At 43.4% G+C, this 21,442-nt stretch overlaps 1 protein-coding gene across 10 annotated transcripts in view; it reads left to right on the forward strand.

The window, feature by feature from the left end:
* Positions 1-1,704: 1,704 nt before the first annotated feature.
* The window catches only part of LOC149912025 (sex comb on midleg-like protein 2), a 29,676-nt gene continuing 9,938 nt past the window's right edge, over positions 1,705-21,442 (forward strand). For 3 of the 10 annotated variants that reach the window (XR_016462434.1, XR_016462441.1, XR_016462435.1), the window contains exon 1: positions 20,314-20,660. Coding sequence is in view for 1 of the 10 variants with exons in the window: in XM_090132815.1 (XP_089988941.1) it covers positions 16,679-16,751; positions 20,478-20,660 (256 nt within the window). In the remaining 9 variants the exon portion in view is untranslated. The other 7 variants (XR_016462440.1, XR_016462439.1, XR_016462437.1 and 4 more) reach the window with 7 other exon arrangements.

The raw sequence follows: 21,442 nt of genomic DNA on the forward strand, positions 1-21,442 counted from the left end.
CTGCGGGTGGGGCCGCTGAGGGCGGTGGCCGGGTGAGGCCCCGCTGCGGGCCGGGGTTGGTGCCGCGGGATTGTACCCGGGGCTTCTCGTTCGGGAGCTTTCGCCTCATAGATGGACGTTTTTTGTTCCCCTCCCCTTTTTCCCTCTCGGCTCAGCCATCAGGAGGATGGAAATATCTCCCGCACTCACAAAGCTGTAATCTTGGATTGCAGACATGATAACTGGAATGTGAAGATGTTTCTAATTTTTTTGTTTCTTCACTTGTTTGTGAACCTAGGGTAGGGAGAAAGAACTGAAGTAACCTGCAGTGAGATTCTATCACTTTTGTAACTCCTTAAGCATAGTCAAGAATGTATGTTTGTGAACTACTTTATTAAGATAGTCCTGGTGGAGTATACTTTATATCACTGGGAGTCCAGGATTTTCTGAACAGTTCTTAAATCAGAGTCTAGCAATAGCAAAGTTGAATTACATGTACACTGTACAGTTAGGTTGTTGGTAATGAGCAGAGCTTGTGCATCTCAACAGCTGCAGCTATACAAGCTATACATTTGTCAAGTAAGCTCAGTATGAGTGGAGTATCAGCTTTATTAATTCAAGTCATTCTCATAATCTTATCCATACATAATGATTGTGTTCTTAATACCTTAACCAAGTGAGTGAAAAGTTTCCAGCTAATCTGTTTAGCTTCCAGGCAAGTGATTCCACATGTTAAATTTGCTGCTTCCTCCTTTCTCCCATTCCCTGGTCTCTTAGGTCAGTGTTCGTTCTCTTACGTCCTCTATTAAGGAATAGGTTTAGTTCTGCTACATATTAATGCCATGCCTACAGATAAATTATCCTTACATCTCAAACTGAATAGCTGCTGCTTGACATTTTTTTTTTCCTCCTAGGCTAGGAAGTCTCTGTATGGCATGCCAGCAACGTTTTGTTGCAACGTTCTTAAAAGAAGAAATCTTTGGCAAGAAAACAGTTGTTTTTAGGGATCAAATAGAGAGAGAAATAGTGCTGGGGACCTAGACTCCATTTAGGACATAATACTTGTCTTGTCTCTACACATGAAAATATTTTAAATTACTAGCTGAGAGATCAGGGGTCCTGAACCATGGTATGTTCGTTATTGTTGATTGCATGTACTGTGTCATATCACTTAAAAAATTAAAAACATTAATGGCACTGAAATTTCAAACTGGGTGCACGTACCACTGTGCATAACAACTGACAAGCTATTATCTACGTTGATTAAAACTCTTAGTGCTAGTGTTTTAGCTTCTCCAAAAGCAAGGAATAAACAATTTGAATGTAGGCTTTATCAGTATTTGTACTTGTAATAAAACCAGGAATATTCATAGAATCATAGAATCATAGAATTTTTTTTTGAGTTGGAAGGGACTCTTACAGACCATTGAGTCCAGTTCCCCAGTAATGAACAGGGACACCCACAGAGGTCAGAGACCTCAGAGGCCTGTCCAGCCTGACCATGAATATCTCCCCACTGCCATAATGTTGTCTTGCCCCAGACCTATACAAGACTACAAAGTGAGTCACCAGCTCTGGATTCCTACTTAGGAGGGGTTTGCCATCAAGATAGACAGCAAGTCTCCATGTAACCCTCTCCTCTAGGCATCAGCCCTGGGAAACATGCTGCCAAATATTCTTCAGAAAAGCATCTTAGAGAGGTTTCTGTGAGCAGATGGGGGACATTTGATGAAGCAAACGGATGCTGGGTAAGCAGTAATTCTCACTCAACAACCAGCCTGGGGGCTCCGTTCTTTCTTCATTTCCATTCTTTCTGATGGAAATGTCCTTGAAACTTACTTGAGTTTGCATGGAATTTTACACTTTTTGGATTTCTAATCTTTCTCATCATTAATCCTTAAATATGTGTTCCACAATACCACTAACCAATTATAGAAAAATAATTTAAAATAATCATGTATCAAACTTTTTTAAAATTCTATTTGGAAGGTAGGAGACCTAATTACAGGCATGGGACTTTAATGTATGTGCTGAAAACTGAAACTCAATATCTACTTTTTCATTGCTCTTCAGCAACCTGAGCAAATAGATTACCTCCTGTGATAGGCTTCTGACAGTCCCTCTTAGTTTGACAGTTATTTTAGAGAGAGTCACTTTTGTATATAATGAAAGGAAAAGTTGCCAAGCATACGTACATATTTTATGTTATTTCTTAAAACTTAAAAGCTAGAGGAAAGACTCCATTTTTAGTCATGCCATTTTAAATTCAGAGTATTTGTACTGTCCGCCAGGTTTACATCAATGACACAGAATGGCATCTAGCCCAAGGGCTGAGTTACATTTCTTGCACAGGAAGGGCAGCTTTTATAATTGAGTGTATCAGTTACTGCTTTGAACTTTTTTTGTGTTACTACATTCATGTGAAAATATGATGTGCATTTTCGCATCTTCTATGTATGCCAAAAGAATTAAAAGCCATTTCTATCGAAGTGTTTCCTTGAAATTGCAACATAAAAAATATATAAATATTAAAAACAATAAAACAAAACAAGACATTTTCTCCCAGAAATACCAGGACTCTTAGACATACCTCACGTTTCATCTCAAGAATACTGCTTTCCACTCCTCAAGATCACACTGACTCCCATCACAGTGGCCTTTTCTCCCACGTACACCAGCTTTCTCCCAAATACACGACATTTTCTCCCACATACACCCGTTTTCTCCCAAAGATGGGACATATTCTCCCAGAAATGCCAGCTTATTCTTTAAAAAATGGCCTTTTTTTTCCCAAAATACCAGCTTTCTCACAAACACCTGTCATTTTCCAACCAAGTCTGCTACTATCTCCCAGAAACCGCCGGTTTCCGAGAAATACCTGACGTTTGCTCTCCCAAATACTACTTGACACTCCTCCAGAGGACATTGTCTCCCCTATTTACCACGTTTTCTCCCCAAGAGACCACTTGGCACACCAAAAAGACCACCGTTGCTCTCCAGTACAAGATATTCTTTCCCACCGGTTCCCACTTTTCTCCCCCAGCTATGTCATTTCCTCCCAGAAATGCCACTTTTCCCTTGGAAATTTCACCTTCTCTTCCAAAAAGAGGAGATTTGCTCCCAGAAATACCCCTTCTCTTACAACTGCCACACGCTTTCTCCCCAAAAAGCCTCCATGACAATGCCAAATGGGACACTTGCAGCCAAGAAGAGGACACCTTCTCTCAGAAAGACCACTTTTTTCCCCAAGAGAGGAGATTTTCTCCCAATTGGATGACATTTGCTGTAAGAAAGACCTGTTTTCTTCCCTCAAGAGGACATTGTCTTTCCCACTGAGGACATTTTCTCCTAGAAGTGCCGCTACTCTTTGAAACACCTCCATTTCCTCCCAAATCTACTCCATGACACGCCTCAGGATGACACTTACTCCCCGATTTGGGGCATTTTCTCCCAGAAATACCACTTCTCTCCCAAAGGGATGGCCTTTTCCCTCTCTAGCATCTGTTTCCTCACCAATACCTGGCATTTTCTCCCAGAAACACCAGCTTTCTCACAGATACATCACCTTCCCCCCCCCCCACATCAGACCTCTTCTCCCAGAAATACCAGGACTCTGCTGAATATTTCCCATTTCCTCCGGGACATACAGCATTACACTCCGCAAGAGGACAGTTTCTTTCAGAAATGTGGCATTTTATCGCAGATACACCATTTTTATGCCCAGTAGAGCTCCTTTTCTCCCAGAAATAGCACTGCACTTAGGAAGAGCTCCCATTTTCTAATCAAAATGCTGCTTTACACTCCTCAAGATCACACTTACCCCCATCAAGATGGCAGTGTCACAGAAATACCAGCTTCTGCCCCCAAAATGGGACTTTGGCTCTCCAAAACAAGACATTTTCTCCCAGAAATACCAGGACTCTTAGAAATACCTCACGTTTCATCTCAAGAATACTGCTTTCCACTCCTCAAGATCACGCTGTCTCCCATCACAATGGCCTTTTCTCCCACATACACCAGCTTTCTCCCAAATACATGACATTTTCTCCCACATACACGACATTTTCTCCCACATACACCCGTTTTCTCCCAAAGATGGGACATATTCTCCCAGAAATGCCAGCTTATTCTTTAAAAAACGGCCTTTTTTTCCCAAAATACCAGCTTTCTCACAAACACCTGTGTAGTAGGCGTGGCGAGGAGACGGTGTGTGACGGGGTCAGGTTCCCTATGCTCAGGGCTTGCCAGGTGCTGTCCCACGATAGGACAGCGTGTATGCAAGGGGTGTAGACAAAGCGGGACGAGAATATTTAAGTGCCTGCTACATTTTAATAAACACCATTTTGCTTCACCTATACTTGGGGTCTGTGTGAGCATTTGGCCCCGACCTGGTATGGGGTCGGTTTCGCTGGCAAAGCAGCATCTTATGGGGTGGAAAACGAATGTTGCAGAGAGAGCGGCAACAAGTGGTGACCCCGATGTGATCTGCCCTGTGAGTAGTAGCTGCCCGGCGTGCCCGTAAGGCGGTGGAACCTGTGAGGTGGCGGCAGGTCGCCTACGGAAGACACACTGCGGTGGAACCTGTGAGGTGGCGGCAGGTCGCGTGTGTAACTAAAATTAAGGTATTTTTACATTTCTGTAAAAGTTATTGCGGTAAGACCGTTCCTTCTAAGAAGGAGATCGCGGCCGTGTTATCGCGGCTAGAAAAGGAGGGTGAGCTGGACTCCCCTCAACAGGTGCTCGATTCAAATAAGTGGGACTCACTTACTTCGGCGCTGTGCCAGCGCGCCATGTCCGACCAAAAAGCCTCAGAGCTTAAAACGTGGGGCTTGATACTTGGGGCTCTTAAAGCGGCAAAGGCAGAAGGAGGGTTCGGGGAGGACCGGAGCGTGACGGGGGCTGCCGGGAGCGGGTCTTTGCTTTCTTATAGATCCAGCGAGGCAAAGATGGCGCCGACGGCGGAGAGTGGAGGCGGAGAGACGGAGAAGAAGGAGTCGCCGAGTCAGTCATGTGAGCCGACAGCCCCGCCCTCGCCTTACCCTGCTCCGTCTTTATGCCCTTCTTTGGACAAAACGTCTCAGCCAGAACCGCCCCTTGAAGAACGCGATAGGGCGGTAGGCGGAGCGGGGCGGGGGAGCCCGCGCCCGGGGGGGAGCCCGCGCCGGGGGGGGGGGCCTGGTTACTGACTGGGCTAAAGTTAAAGAGAAAGCGAAAGAAAAGGGCCTAGCAAATCCAGCCGCGTTTATAGTTAACCCTACAAACACGGGCGCTTTCTCTATCGCATTGGGTTATTGCGGAATCCGATTGGCCCTCTACATGGCCTACAGGGGCGGCACAGATGATAGCGGGAGTGGGAGGAACAACGCCCACCCGGAGGTCCGCCCAGATGGTTGAGATTATCGTAATCAGCAGGGATGGTTCCCTGGAAAGGCCTGTTCTGCTTACCCCGTTAGTGGCGCAGGTGCCGGGAACCCTCTTGGGGAGGAACTTTCTGCGGAGTGTGGCAGCAGGCATAACAATTTATAGTGGGGGCCACGATCTGCCAATTGTCGGCGCAGTATGCGATCCCACTGCGCTGGAGACAGGAAGTGCGACCTGTCTGGGTGGATCAGTGGTCCTTACCGACAGAAAAGCTTGTAGCGCTTCACGCATTAGTACAGCAAGAGCTTCGCTTAGGTCATATAGAACCCTCTCTTAGTCAATGGAACACTCATGTATTTGTGATAAAGAAGCGGTCAGGATCCTATCGCTTGCTGCACGACTTGCGCGCAGTTAACGCTCAGTTAGTGCCTTTTGGTGTAGTTCAGCAGGGTGCGCCTGTACTATCCGCCGTGCCTGCAGGCTGGGGGGTTGTTGTTATCGATTTGAAGGATTGCTTTTTCTCCATACCCCTGGCTGAGCAAGACAGGGAGGCTTTTGCCTTTACGGTTCCTGTCCGTAATAACCAAGGCCCGGCTCGTCGGTATCACTGGCGAGTGCTCCCACAAGGGATGGCGTGCTCTCCCACGATCTGTCAGATAGTGATTGACAGAGTTCTGAGTCCGGTCCGACAGTCCCCTAGGCAGTTCCTCCTGCTGCACTATATGGATGATCTGCTGCTATCATCCCCGACCCCATCGGGGCTCCAGTCATTAGAAGCCCAAGTGGTGACACTCCTGACATCAGCCGGCTTCACTATTTCTGCTGAAAAGATCCAGAGAGGATCGGGGGTCCAGTTTTTAGGATATCGGCTGGGAGACAAAACTGTCCACCCAGTCGGGGTTGACATCAAACCCCGGATACGCACGCTATGGGATGTGCAGAAGCTAGTGGGAGCCCTACAATGGATTCGAGGGGCACTGGGGATCCCTCCTCGCCTCATGCAGCCATTTTATGAGCAGCTTAAGGGCTCGGATCCGAACGAGGCGCGTTCCATCACGCCCGAGATGGCAGAGGCATGGAAGGAAATAACAGAATCCTGTTGTCATTCGGCTCTGTCTCGATATGATCCTGGAAGGGAGCTAGAAGTAGCTGCCTGTAAATGCGAGAGTGGGGCGGCTGCTGTTATAGGCCATGACTTGGGAGCCAAACCGCAACCATTGTGGTGGCATTTTTCCGTTCAGCCCACGCGTGCGTACTCCTCCTGGCTGGAAATATTGGCTAGGCTTCTTCGTAAGTGCCGTCATACAGCTGTCAGAACCTTCGGACAAGAACCTTCTATTATCTATCTCCCTACATCATTTCGTGATTCTTTACCGCTCCCAGAGCCCATCTTGCTTGCTTTGGAAGGGACGTCAGCTTCCCTCACATTTGCGGACTCGCCCCCTATTTTCGAACTGGCGAGACCGTTGCAGCTGTCGTTACGGTGCAGGGTGCAAGACTCGCCCGTGGAAGGGCCTACCCTGTTTACCGATGCATCATCATCAACGGGGCAAGGGGCAGTAGTGTGGGAAACAAATGGTCGCTGGGATTCCATAATCTTCACAGATCCGGGCGCCAGCGTTCAGATGCTCGAGGTCAGGGCTGTTGCGATGGCGATTGTTTATTGGCCCTCCCTTCCCTGTAACATAGTCACAGATTCTGCTTTTGCAGCTAAGCTCGCTTTGAAAATGGGCCAAGAAGGCATCCCTAGTACGGAAGCAGCGCTTATCTTAGAAGATGCTTTGTGCACCCGAGTAGAGCCTATAGCAATTTTACATGTAAGAAGTCATTCGGATGTACCAGGATTCTTTTCAGAGGGCAACGCAGCCGCAGATGCGGCTGAAGGGTCCCGTGTCCTGACGATCCGAAAGGCCAGAGACCTCCACTCCACGCTTCACATAGGCGCCCGAGCACTCGCTCGACCCTGTGGTATTTCCATTACAGCTGCAAGGGATGTGGTGCAGGCCTGCCCTCACTGTAATTCAGCTCTTGCTATTGGGGCGGGGGTCAACCCCCGCGGCTTAGGGCTGCTGCAAATATGGCAGACGGACTTTACGTGGGAGCCGCGAATGTCACCTCGGTCGTGGTTGGCAGTTACTGTTGACACAGCCTCCACGATGATCGTGGCTACCCAACACGGAAAAGCTAATTCTACCTCGGCCCAGGCCCACTGGGCTGTGGCTATTGCGGTCCTCGGCTTGCCAGTGCAAATTAAAACGGACAACGGCTCATGTTTTACATCACGGTCTACCAAGGATTGGTTAGAGGCCTGGGGAATTCAGCATACTACGGGTATTCCGGGAAACTCACAAGGACAGGCCATTGTTGAAAGGGCTAACCGCCTCCTCAAAGAAAAGATCTATGTTCTTGGGGAGGGATATAACGACAGAATCCCAATAGCAAGACAAGGAGAGATACTGGCCAAAGCTCAGTTTGCCTTAAATCACTATGAAAGAGGGGATGCCAGTAGGGCACCAGTAGAAAAGCACTGGCGACCCAGAATTCTAGAGGAAGGCCCTCTAGTCAAAATAAGAACGGAGGCAGGAATATGGGAGCCAGGATGGAGGATTCTAGTATGGGGTAGAGGGTATGCTGCTGTAAAACATGTCAATACGGGAAGTGTCATGTGGATCCCGGCGAGAAAGGTCAAACCAGATCTGATGAAAGAGAACAGTAACGAGGGACTCTGAGTTTTGCAGGTATGGCTCCTGTGAACGCCGAAGAAGGAGACAGCCCAGGAACCCCAAAAGAAGGCCGGGAGAAGCGTGGAGGAAACTCAACCGTTGCTGCCAACGAGAAAACGCGTTTCTAACAGGCAAATGCTATGTTTAGTGTGTGTGGTGGTTATTGCTTTATCACAGGGAGCGAGGGAATTCACCTTTTGTCACTGTCAGGGAATTTATGGGTTACTTAGGTAAATAAGACGAGCCAAAACGACTTTTGCTTTAGCTTGCAATCGGCAACCTCACTCTTTTGCACTTGCCTAATGGGCATCCCTCAATACACGTTAGAAGCCTTTGCGAGGTACACTACAAACCATTCCAGCTGCCGTAACAACACCGATCTAGCTAGCCAAACGGCATGTTTGATAAAATCTCTGAACGACCCTGGGGTTGCTGCAGCACAGAGCTTGGCTCAGATAGAACGCCTAGCATGTTGGTCAGTTAAGCAGGCGAATTTAACAACATTAGTATTGAATGCGATGCTAGAGGACACAAACAGCATTCGGCATGCGGTGCTGCAAAACAAAGCAGCCATCTACTTCTTGCTCCTGGCACAGGGGCATGAATGTGAAGACCTAGAAGGAATGTGTTGCTTCAATCTTAGCGACCACAGCGTATCCATCCATAAAGCGCTGAAAGCCCTGCGAGACCATACGGAGAGGATCCAGGTGGACGACGACCCCATCGGAGACTGGTTCAAGAAGACGTTTGGCAACTTCGGGAGTTGGATTGCGAAGATCGTTAAGGGCATAGTATTAGCACTCTTAGTAATTGTGTGTATTGCCGCTATTCTGCCGTGTGTGATTATGTGCTTTCAGAATTGCTTGCTAAGGATTATGTAGCAGCTTATGGACCAATGCATAGAGTATAGAGTATCACAGGTATCGGGAACAATTGTAGCGTTTGCGTTCGCGCTGTTACGGGATATTACTGAGCATAGGGAGGGGGAGATGTAGTAGGCGTGGCGAGGAGACGGTGTGTGACGGGGTCAGGTTCCCTATGCTCAGGGCTTGCCAGGTGCTGTCCCACGATAGGACAGCGTATATGCAAGGGGTGTAGACAAAGCGGGACGAGAATATTTAAGTGCCTGCTACATTTTAATAAACGCCATTTTGCTTCACCTATACTTGGGGTCTGTGTGAGCATTTGGCCCCGACCTGGTATGGGGTCGGTTTCGCTGGCAAAGCAGCATCTTATGGGGTGGAAAACGAATGTTGCAGAGAGAGCGGCAACACACCTGTCAATTTCTAACCAAGTCTGCTACTATCTCCCAGAAACCGCCGGTTTCCGAGAAATACCTGACGTTTGCTCTCCCAAATACTACTTGACACTCCTCCAGAGGTCATTGTCTCCCCTATTTACCACGTTTTCTCCCCAAGAGACCACTTGGCACACCAAAAAGACCACCGTTGCTCTCCAGTACAAGATATTCTTTCCCACCGGTTCCCACTTTTCTCCCCCAGCTATGTCATTTCCTCCCAGAAATGCCACTTTTCCCTTGGAAATTTCACCTTCTCTTCCAAAAAGAGGAGATTTGCTCCCAGAAATACCCCTTCTCTTACAACTGCCACACGCTTTCTCCCCAAAAAGCCTCCATGACAATGCCAAATGGGACACTTGCAGCCAAGAAGAGGACACCTTCTCTCAGAAAGACCCCTTTTCTCCCAAGAGAGGAGATTTTCTCCCAATTGGATGACATTTGCTGTGAGAAAGACCTGTTTTCTTCCCTCAAGAGGACATTGTCTCTGTTTTCAATAGTCCTATTTGATTACTTTCATGATAAGCCTTAAACCACTTTGCACAGTTTCCAGGTAAGTACTGTTCTTTTGTTTAGCACTGAAAGTCAAACTGTAGTGTGGAAATCATACATGCATGGTTGCTGAAGATAGCAGATACTGACCATTGTGCACAGACATTATTAACGCTGTGTGGGTGCTTCAGAATGGGCACCGATAGCAGGCGTATGCTATAGGGTTTGGTTTGTTGTATCGTCTCAAATCTGAGAAAAAATAGGGCAGCAAGGACAACTTTTAAGAATAGATTTTTGGTAGTTTAGAGCATGTACTGGTAGTTCTTGCTTTGCTGGGACTATTGCGTGAGTAGAGATGCAGGTTGTGATAGCTTTGTACGTTAGCAGGGTACGGAAAGGCTTTAGAGGTCAGATGGGAGTGAATTTGGGACTTAAGAAACAATGCAGTTCTAGCACGTGAAACATGTCTCTATTCTGTGTGCACTAGGTGTGAAGAAAGCAGAAATATTCTGTATAAATATGGCTTGTTCTTTTTCAGTGTGTGTTTATGTCAACAAGCATGGAAATTCTGGGCCTCACCTGGATAAGAAAAAGGTTCAGGAGCTTCCAGATCACTTTGGACCAGGTCCTGTCAACGTGGTACTTCAACAAGCTGTACAAGCTTGTGTGGATTGTACCTATCAATCCAAAACAGTCTTTGGATTTCTGAAATCTGGCCATCATGGAGGGGAAATGATAACTGGTATGTGAAGATGTTTCTAATTTTTTTGTTTCTTCACTTGTTTGTGAACCTAGGGTAGGGAGAAAGAACTGAAGTAACCTGCAGTGAGATTCTATCACTTTTGTAACTCCTTAGGCATAGTCAAGAATGTATGTTTGTGAACTACTTTATTAAGATAGTCCTGGTGGAGTATACTTTATATCACTGGGAGTCCAGGATTTTCTGAACAGTTCTTAAATCAGAGTCTAGCAATAGCAAAGTTGAATTACATGTACACTGTACAGTTAGGTTGTTGGTAATGAGCAGAGCTTGTGCATCTCAACAGCTGCAGCTATACAAGCTATACATTTGTCAAGTAAGCTCAGTATGAGTGGAGTATCAGTTTATTAATTCAAGTCATTCTCATAATCTTATCCATACATAATGTTTGTGTTCTTAATACCTTAACCAAGTGAGTGAAAAGTTTCCAGCTAATCTGTTTAGCTTCCAGGCAAGTGATTCCACATGTTAAATTTGCTGCTTCCTCCTTTCTCCCATTCCCTGGTCTCTTAGGTCAGTGTTCGTTCTCTTACGTCCTCTATTAAGGAATAGGTTTAGTTCTGCTACATATTAATGCCATGCCTACAGATAAATTATCCTTACATCTCAAACTGAATAGCTGCTGCTTGACATTTTTTTTTTCCTTCTAGGCTAGGAAGTCTCTGTATGGCATGCCAGCAACGTTTTGTTGCAACGTTCTTAAAAGAAGAAATCTTTGGCAAGAAAACAGTTGTTTTTAGGGATCAAATAGAGAGAGAAATAGTGCTGGGGACCTAGACTCCATTTAGGACATAATACTTGTCTTGTCTCTACACATGAAAATATTTTAAATTACTAGCTGAGAGATCAGGGGTCCTGAACCATGGTATGTTCATTATTGTTGATTGCATGTACTGTGTCATATCACTTAAAAAATTAAAAACATTAATGGCACTGAAATTTCAAACTGGGTGCACGTACCACTGTGCATAACAACTGACAAGCTATTATCTACGTTGATTAAAACTCTTAGTGCTAGTGTTTTAGCTTCTCCAAAAGCAAGGAATAAACAATTTGAATGTAGGCTTTATCAGTATTTGTACTTGTAATAAAACCAGGAATATTCATAGAATCATAGAATCATAGAATTTTTTTTTGAGTTGGAAGGGACTCTTACCGACCATTGAGTCCAGTTCCCCAGTAATGAACAGGGACACCCACAGAGGTCAGAGACCTCAGAGGCCTGTCCAGCCTGACCATGAATATCTCCCCACTGCCATAATGTTTTTCTTGCCGCAGACCTATACAAGACTACAAAGTGAGTCACCAGCTCTGGATTCCTACTTAGGAGGGGTTTGCCATCAAGATAGACAGCAAGTCTCCATGTAACCCTCTCCTCTAGGCATCAGCCCTGGGAAACATGCTGCCAAATATTCTTCAGAAAAGCATCTTAGAGAGGTTTCTGTGAGCGGATGGGGGACATTTGATGAAGCAAACGGATGCTGGGTAAGCAGTAATTCTCACTCAACAACCAGCCTGGGGGCTCCGTTCTTTCTTCATTTCCATTCTTTCTGATGGAAATGTCCTTGAAACTTACTTGAGTTTGCATGGAATTTTACACTTTTTGGATTTCTAATCTTTCTCATCATTAATCCTTAAATATGTGTTCCACAATACCACTAACCAATTATAGAAAAATAATTTAAAATAATCATGTATCAAACTTTTTTAAAATTCTATTTGGAAGGTAGGAGACCTAATTACAGGCATGGGACTTTAATGTATGTGCTGAAAACTGAAACTCAATATCTACTTTTTCATTGCTCTTCAGCAACCTGAGCAAATAGATTACCTCCTGTGATAGGCTTCTGACAGTCCCTCTTAGTTTGACAGTTATTTTAGAGAGAGTCACTTTTGTATATAATGAAAGGAAAAGTTGCCAAGCATACGTACATATTTTATGTTATTTCTTAAAACTTAAAAGCTAGAGGAAAGACTCCATTTTTAGTCATGCCATTTTAAATTCAGAGTATTTGTACTGTCCGCCAGGTTTACATCAATGACACAGAATGGCATCTAGCCCAAGGGCTGAGTTACATTTCTTGCACAGGAAGGGCAGCTTTTATAATTGAGTGTATCAGTTACTGCTTTGAACTTTTTTTGTGTTACTACATTCATGTGAAAATATGATGTGCATTTTCGCATCTTCTATGTATGCCAAAAGAATTAAAAGCCATTTCTATCGAAGTGTTTCCTTGAAATTGCAACATAAAAAATATATAAATATTAAAAACAATAAAACAAAACAAGACATTTTCTCCCAGAAATACCAGGACTCTTAGACATACCTCACGTTTCATCTCAAGAATACTGCTTTCCAATCCTCAAGATCACACTGACTCCCATCACAGTGGCCTTTTCTCCCACGTACACCAGCTTTCTCCCAAATACACGACATTTTCTCCCACATACACCCGTTTTCTCCCAAAGATGGGACATATTCTCCCAGAAATGCCAGCTTATTCTTTAAAAAACGGCCTTTTTTTTCCCAAAATACCAGCTTTCTCACAAACACCTGTCATTTTCCAACCAAGTCTGCTACTATCTCCCAGAAACCGCCGGTTTCCGAGAAATACCTGACGTTTGCTCTCCCAAATACTACTTGACACTCCTCCAGAGGACATTGTCTCCCCTATTTACCACGTTTTCTCCCCAAGAGACCACTTGGCACACCAAAAAGACCACCGTTGCTCTCCAGTACAAGATCTTCTTTCCCACCGGTTCCCACTTTTCTCCCCCAGCTATGTCATTTCCTCCCAGAAATGCCACTTTTCCCTTGGAAATTTCACCTTCTCTTCCAAAAAGAGGAGATTTGCTCCCAGAAATACCCCTTCTCTTACAACTGCCACACGCTTTCTCCCCAAAAAGCCTCCATGACAATGCCAAATGGGACACTTGCAGCCAAGAAGAGGACACCTTCTCTCAGAAAGACCACTTTTCTCCCCAAGAGAGGAGATTTTCTCCCAATTGGATGACATTTGCTGTAAGAAAGACCTGTTTTCTTCCCTCAAGAGGACATTGTCTTTCCCACTGAGGACATTTTCTCCCACAAGTGCCGCTACTCTTTGAAACACCTCCATTTCCTCCCAAATCTACTCCATGACACGCCTCAGGATGACACTTACTCCCCGATTTGGGGCATTTTCTCCCAGAAATACCACTTCTCTCCCAAAGGGATGGCCTTTTCCCTCTCTAGCATCTGTTTCCTCACCAATACCTGGCATTTTCTCCCAGAAACACCAGCTTTCTCACAGATACATCACCTTCCCCCCCCCCCCCACATCAGACCTCTTCTCCCAGAAATACCAGGACTCTGCTGAATATTTCCCATTTCCTCCGGGACATACAGCATTACACTCCGCAAGAGGACAGTTTCTTTCAGAAATGTGGCATTTTATCGCAGATACACCATTTTTATGCCCAGTAGAGCTCCTTTTCTCCCAGAAATAGCACTGCTCTTAGGAAGAGCTCCCATTTTCTAATCAAAATGCTGCTTTACACTCCTCAAGATCACACTTACCCCCATCAAGATGGCAGTGTCACAGAAATACCAGCTTCTGCCCCCAAAATGGGACTTTGGCTCTCCAAAACAAGACATTTTCTCCCAGAAATACCAGGACTCTTAGAAATACCTCACGTTTCATCTCAAGAATACTGCTTTCCACTCCTCAAGATCACACTGTCTCCCATCACAATGGCCTTTTCTCCCACATACACCAGCTTTCTCCCAAATACATGACATTTTCTCCCACATACACGACATTTTCTCCCACATACACCCGTTTTCTCCCAAAGATGGGACATATTCTCCCAGAAATGCCAGCTTATTCTTTAAAAAACGGCCTTTTTTTCCCAAAATACCAGCTTTCTCACAAACACCTGTCATTTTCCAACCAAGTCTGCTACTATCTCCCAGAAACAGCCGGTTTCCGAGAAATACCTGACGTTTGCTCCCCCAAATACTACTTGACACTCCTCCAGAGGACATTGTCTCCCCTATTTACCACGTTTTCTCCCCAAGAGACCACTTGGCACACCAAAAAGACCACCGTTGCTCTCCAGTACAAGATATTCTTTCCCACCGGTTCCCACTTTTCTCCCCCAGCTATGTCATTTCCTCCCAGAAATGCCACTTTTCCCTTGGAAATTTCACCTTCTCTTCCAAAAAGAGGAGATTTGCTCCCAGAAATACCCCTTCTCGTACAACTGCCACACTCTTTCTCCCCAAAAAGCCTCCATGACAATGCCAAATGGGACACTTGCAGCCAAGAAGAGGACACCTTCTCTCAGAAAGACCCCTTTTCTCCCAAGAGAGGAGATTTTCTCCCAATTGGATGACATTTGCTGTGAGAAAGACCTGTTTTCTTCCCTCAAGAGGACATTGTCTCTGTTTTCAATAGTCCTATTTGATTACTTTCATGATAAGCCTTAAACCACTTTGCACAGTTTCCAGGTAAGTACTGTTCTTTTGTTTAGCACTGAAAGTCAAACTGTAGTGTGGAAATCATACATGCATGGTTGCTGAAGATAGCAGATACTGACCATTGTGCACAGACATTATTAACGCTGTGTGGGTGCTTCAGAATGGGCACCGATAGCAGGCGTATGCTATAGGGTTTGGTTTGTTGTATCGTCTCAAATCTGAGAAAAAATAGGGCAGCAAGGACAACTTTTAAGAATAGATTTTTGGTAGTTTAGAGCATGTACTGGTAGTTCTTGCTTTGCTGGGACTATTGCGTGAGTAGAGATGCAGGTTGTGATAGCTTTGTACGTTAGCAGGGTACGGAAAGGCTTTAGAGGTCAGATGGGAGTGAATTTGGGACTTAAGAAACAATGCAGTTCTAGCACGTGAAACATGTCTCTATTCTGTGTGCACTAGGTGTGAAGAAAGCAGAAATATTCTGTATAAATATGGCTTGTTCTTTTTCAGTGTGTGTTTATGTCAACAAGCATGGAAATTCTGGGCCTCACCTGGATAAGAAAAAGGTTCAGGAGCTTCCAGATCACTTTGGACCAGGTCCTGTCAACGTGGTACTTCAACAAGCTGTACAAGCTTGTGTGGATTGTACCTATCAATCCAAAACAGTCTTTGGATTTCTGAAATCTGGCCATCATGGAGGGGAAATGATAACTGGTATGTGAAGATGTTTCTAATTTTTTTGTTTCTTCACTTGTTTGTGAACCTAGGGTAGGGAGAAAGAACTGAAGTAACCTGCAGTGAGATTCTATCACTTTTGTAACTCCTTAGGCATAGTCAAGAATGTATGTTTGTGAACTACTTTATTAAGATAGTCCTGGTGGAGTATACTTTATATCACTGGGAGTCCAGGATTTTCTGAACAGTTCTTAAATCAGAGTCTAGCAATAGCAAAGTTGAATTACATGTACACTGTACAGTTAGGTTGTTGGTAATAAGCAGAGCTTGTGCATCTCAACAGCTGCAGCTATACAAGCTATACATTTGTCAAGTAAGCTCAGTATGAGTGGAGTATCAGCTTTATTAATTCAAGTCATTCTCATAATCTTATCCATACATAATGTTTGTGTTCTTAATACCTTAACCAAGTGAGTGAAAAGTTTCCAGCTAATCTGTTTAGCTTCCAGGCAAGTGATTCCACATGTTAAATTTGCTGCTTCCTCCTTTCTCCCATTCCCTGGTCTCTTAGGTCAGTGTTCGTTCTCTTATGTCCTCTATTAAGGAATAGGTTTAGTTCTGCTACATATTAATGCCATGCCTACAGATAAATTATCCTTACATCTCAAACTGAATAGCTGCTGCTTGACATTTTTTTTTTCCTTCTAGGCTAGGAAGTCTCTGTATGGCAGTTAGCACATCAATTCATAATTCTATCACTGGCAGTAAAAAGACTTGGTGTTACTTTAATCTCCTTACATTAACACCAGGTGTGAAAGATGATTAGTGGAATACAGGTTTAATTAAATCCTTGTAAAAGATGTTGCTATCTAACAGTGTCTGTAACATAGCACCCTGACCTGCATATAGCAGAATTTCAGTAGTCCTTGCTTATGTGTCTGCACAAGTTTGTTCAAAAGATAGATGCTTCTTTTCTACTTTGTAATAGAAGTTTACTGGAACTGTGTAAGTATGGGTTTGAAACTTGTATTACTTTATTTTTTGCAAAACATATGAAATTTTATTATATTATTAATATAATAACATAGTTGTGCCTTGTTGTGCCTCATTCCAACAAGTCATTTTTTTTGGAACAAAATGCACTGAGATGTGCTTTGCCAGTATTCTGATTGTTATTGTTCTAGAAGAAGGACTAAATTGTAGGCCAGTGGTGAATGTGGGCTATGATGGAATAGTTGAAAGTAATTATTTTACAAAGCAGATGTAAAAAAAAAAAAAAAAAAAAAAAGAAATCTATCTAGTTCTGATATGTTTTCATTCAAAAATCCTATAGGAACAGGAATTACTATTGTAATTACTGCTAGATTCAAAGAAGTCAGCTCAGTAGTCCTAAGCTCAAGAAGCCTGTGGGCTGCTCCTGAAGCAGAGTGCTGGAGCTCTCTCAGGTGTTACAGAGCCACAAGGCCCTTGTGGGTTTCCTGTGTTTTTTAGCTCTTGTCTTCTCATCATCTTGTTGGATAGGTTGCTGAGAGGCTCACTGAGTGATAAGTCAAATCGTAAGTCATTTTATAAAAAATTTTTGAGGGATATATTTTGAGAAGAACAAAATGTGGCTAAGGTTAATGTAACGCATTAAAACTCTTTGAAAGGGTAGATAACAGCAGGACAAGGGGAAATGGTTTTAAGCTGAAGGAGGGAAGATTTAAGTTGGATGTCAGGGGGAAGTTCTTTACAGAGAGAGTGGTGAGGTGCTGGAACAGGCTGCTCAGAGAGGCTGTGGATGCCCCGTCGCTAGAGGTGTTCAAGGCCAGATTGGATGGGGCCCTGGGCAGCCTGGTCTAGCACTGAATGTGGAGGTTGGTGGCCCTGCATTGGCAGGGGGTTGGAGATTCATGATCCTTGAGGTCCCTTCCAACCCTGGCCATTCTGTGATTCTGTGAAAACCAACTGTGCAGTTGAATAGGAAGGGAGGGTGTAGACAGTAGAATTAAATGAGAAATTGCAGAATGAAATTGTGAGAATATTTTCTTGTAGAGTTTTTGTTTGAAAGTTGTTTTTTTTATGTATAGTTGGTTTTTCTTTAAGACTGGCAAGAAAAACAATTGTCTGCATCAGAGATTAAGGAAAGAAATCTAAATCTTTTGTGATGAACTTTCATGGCAAGTATTGTATTTGCTATAGTAGAAAACTGCATGCTGGGACTTGGATGAAATAATCTTGCTACAATGTGTGTGAATAATCAGTGGGTTCTTTTGGTTCAGCTGCCAGAGAAAATAATTGTTTTGAATGGAGTTGAATTTAGGATTTTTTCTTACTCAAAACAAAAGCACAAACCATTTTAATTTTGCTTGATGCATAAGGTTTCAATTCAAGCAAATGTAACCAAAGGGAAATTAAAGGCTTGATTAGCAAGCCCACTCATGGTGGTGGTGTCAGCTTCTTTTTTCTGCTTCTAGCTCTGAGTCTGTGTCATTTAGTGGGATGAAACAGACTGAGGTTCAGATAAACCTTCTCAAGCAGAGAATTCAATCAGTCTCTTGGGTGATTTTCTTCACTATCAGACAGACACATTTGTCTGATAGTTTAGTGCTCAGCCTTTCTCCTGGCTTGAGCTTGCTGTTTGAAACATACCTACACAATGAAAAGTAAAGAAATGAGAATGACTCTTCATCCCAAGGTCTGGGGTTGCACAAACAAGCTCCATTCCCTGTTTATTTGTCATTTGAGGTTGAGGTTGTTGCACCTCAGAAGTGCTCCTTTTTATTTTCAGCCCTAGCATTTATCTTGGAAGTAAGAAGCTTATGTTGTTCCCAGGCAGAGCAGAGAGTTGAGCCTGTAGATCTGGATCCCACTCCTTTGCTTGGAGTTCCTATGGTTGCCCTCAGATGTTTGGAGTACAAGGGAGCTGTGTTTGCACTGAATCCTGTTTTCTTTTTTTTGTGGATTTTTCTCATGGTGTGACTTGGGGCATTCAGATGGCCTCAGATGTTTCTTGCTTTATCCTCCTGACAACTCTAAGATAATATTATTCTTTTCAGTGCTTCTTTTCAAAATGAGAAATTAAGATGTGGAGAACAAGTAATTTCCCTAGGGCCATGTAAGACTACCTGTGAGGCTATTATGAAGTTATTTGAATGTTTGCTGCAGCTGATAGTGCTACCTTGAAGTAAATACCAGGAGATCAGGCTGTGCTGGGTCTCACAGCCCATTTGCTCTCCAGAACTGGTTGAGCTCCTAGCAGAAATATGCCTCCCGAGACCTTTTCCCCAAACAGGAGGTAGAGAGCCTTGTGTCTGAGCCACATGTGAATCATTAGGTTTTCATTCAAACATTGGAGTCTGGAAAAAATGTGAATGGGCCATGGAAACCCGTGGGTCCAGGATTTATCCCTGTGGTACTGACTCTTAAACTCTAGGCACCTGCACTGATCACCACACAATGAAAGCAAACGAGAGGTAGTGTGTTATTGTTGCTGCTAGCTCGTGTACTTGCATTAACCCTAATCATAGGCTCACTTAACAGTATAAGTCAGTCACGCTTCTGATTTCCTAAGGAAGCATAAAATATGCTAGAGCTGGGGCGTTTTCTTTGTTTTTGCATGTAATATCTGTCTTCTTCTGTAACGCAATATGGGTATGCTTCTTATTTCAGACTTGTGAATAAAGGCTTTCTTGTAATTTTTGTGGGTTTGTTTTTTTTTGTTTTTTTTTTTTTGAAAATGCATCTGCCACTAACCAAATGTGATCCTTTAAAGCTCTGCTTACCATTTGGAAACTCAAAAACAGAAAGCTGCCTGAGAAGACAAATTGATGCATAAACCTGGTGTTCACACTGATTCTTTCCAACCCTAAGCATAATTTACAAGTTTGTTCCTGTTGTAGTGTCTTTCTAATTAGAAATAACCAAAGGATTCAGATAACGTAATTGTAATTATTTACCTATGTAGTGGTGGCATTTGCAACAGTAAGTTTTTTCGGAATCTCACCAAGTATCACAAAAAGGGAAAATTATCATTAACTACTACTACTATAGTACTACTATCATTCTAAATATTTAGGGAGCAAGGAAGGAAGTTAATAAGTTAAAGATGTTGGCGCATGTTCAGTCTCTTTGTAATCACTCATTCAAGTCCATTCTTGTGGTATCTCTGCCACCTAGATTTTTTAGAATTAAGTTGGAGTTTCATCACTGTAGCGTTGACAGCAGGATGGATTTCTCTAATGGTAAAATATCAAATGACAAGATGAGTTTCTGTAGTCAAAATTTCAGTGGTGATGCATGCCAGCATGCTATTGCAAGTAAGCTCAGTTCAGTTGCAAACTAAAAAAAAAAAAAAGTTTATTTTTTTTTTCTCTCCAGCAAGTGCTGTAATGGATCTTTTCTTGGTTATCTCCTGCAAATAGGTGGTATAGAGGTACTGTTTTATAAGCAAACAACTGAAATTGCCCGTAAGATTTTGATGTTGAGAGAATAGATTTGTTATACTCGTTTAAAGCCAGTGTTATTTTCTGAAAATAAGTTCTCATAGAGCAAATTTAAAGTGGCATGGATCCAATGGAAGGTACAACCAGTTCTTTGGATATAAACGTGTTAAACACCAGAAAGATTGTTTATTCCTCTCATGTCTTGCATGTTTTAAATCAAAGCTGAATGTCTTCTCCTTTACTTGTTAGTGTTTTGCTATACTTCGTGATGCTCAGGGGCTGTTTGACATCTTCTTCTTATTCGCAGCTTCCTTTGATGGGGAGAAGCATGCCATCAATCTTCCTTCTGTAAACAGTGCATCGTTTGTCCTACGTTTCTTGGAGAAACTCTGCCACAGTCTTCAATGCGATAATCTTTTCAGTAGCCAGCCTTTCAGCCCCTACATGGGGTGTGCACATAGTCCCACGGAGTACGATAGGAACAAACCAGGTACTATCAAACAGCTGTTGTTTACAAGTACTGATATTTTTGATAAGTGTGGTTACTTTATGAAATTTAACATTTTAATCTGCTTTGCTATAACTTTAATTGATTGAAATGAATACTCTTCAGTTCTTAGAGGATTCGTTCCAGAGCACAAGTGCTGTGGCAGGTTGGGATAGCTCATACCACATGTGCAGAAATCATTTTGTTCTGCTAACTCTTTCTTGTGGTCAAGTAGGAATTGTACCACTGGGTTACTAAAAGGACAGACTCAAAACTTCACATTTTGCCTGTTCAATTTATGTTTGAATCATAAAATAACCTTGGAGAAAGATGCTTACTACCTTATAAGAAGGGGCTTGCTCTGAGAGATGATTCAGTTCAGCCTATCCTACAACATTAAATACTCTTTTCTTCCTTCTTTGTTCACCTTGCTCAGTGGCGGCTCCAAAATTTTAAATTCTGCAGCATACAGTCTAGTAGAGAAGGTGGGTTTTGCAGCTGGCTGCTTGTGACATTTTATGTGAGTTTTGGTACTCTGGGGGTATATAGAGTGAGAGGGAAATAACATGCTCAGGGTCTCCCATCAAATGGCTTGCAGTGCTGGTATTACGAGTCCCGGTCCAAGGGTTATCAGGAGCCATAGCTGAGAAAACTTTGACATCAATGCAGTTTCAGTCTTAGAGGTGCTGCTTTAGAAAATAAAGTATTGTGGTGGTTTTGGTGTTTCGGTTTTTATTTGTTTTGTTTTGTTTTTTTCCAGTAGAGAAATTGTATTTGTTTCATTT

Source organism: Phasianus colchicus, unplaced genomic scaffold (genome assembly GCF_987193195.1).
Source record: "Phasianus colchicus unplaced genomic scaffold, bPhaCol1.hap1.1 HAP1_SCAFFOLD_44, whole genome shotgun sequence".
Lineage (NCBI taxonomy): Eukaryota > Metazoa > Chordata > Aves > Galliformes > Phasianidae > Phasianus > Phasianus colchicus.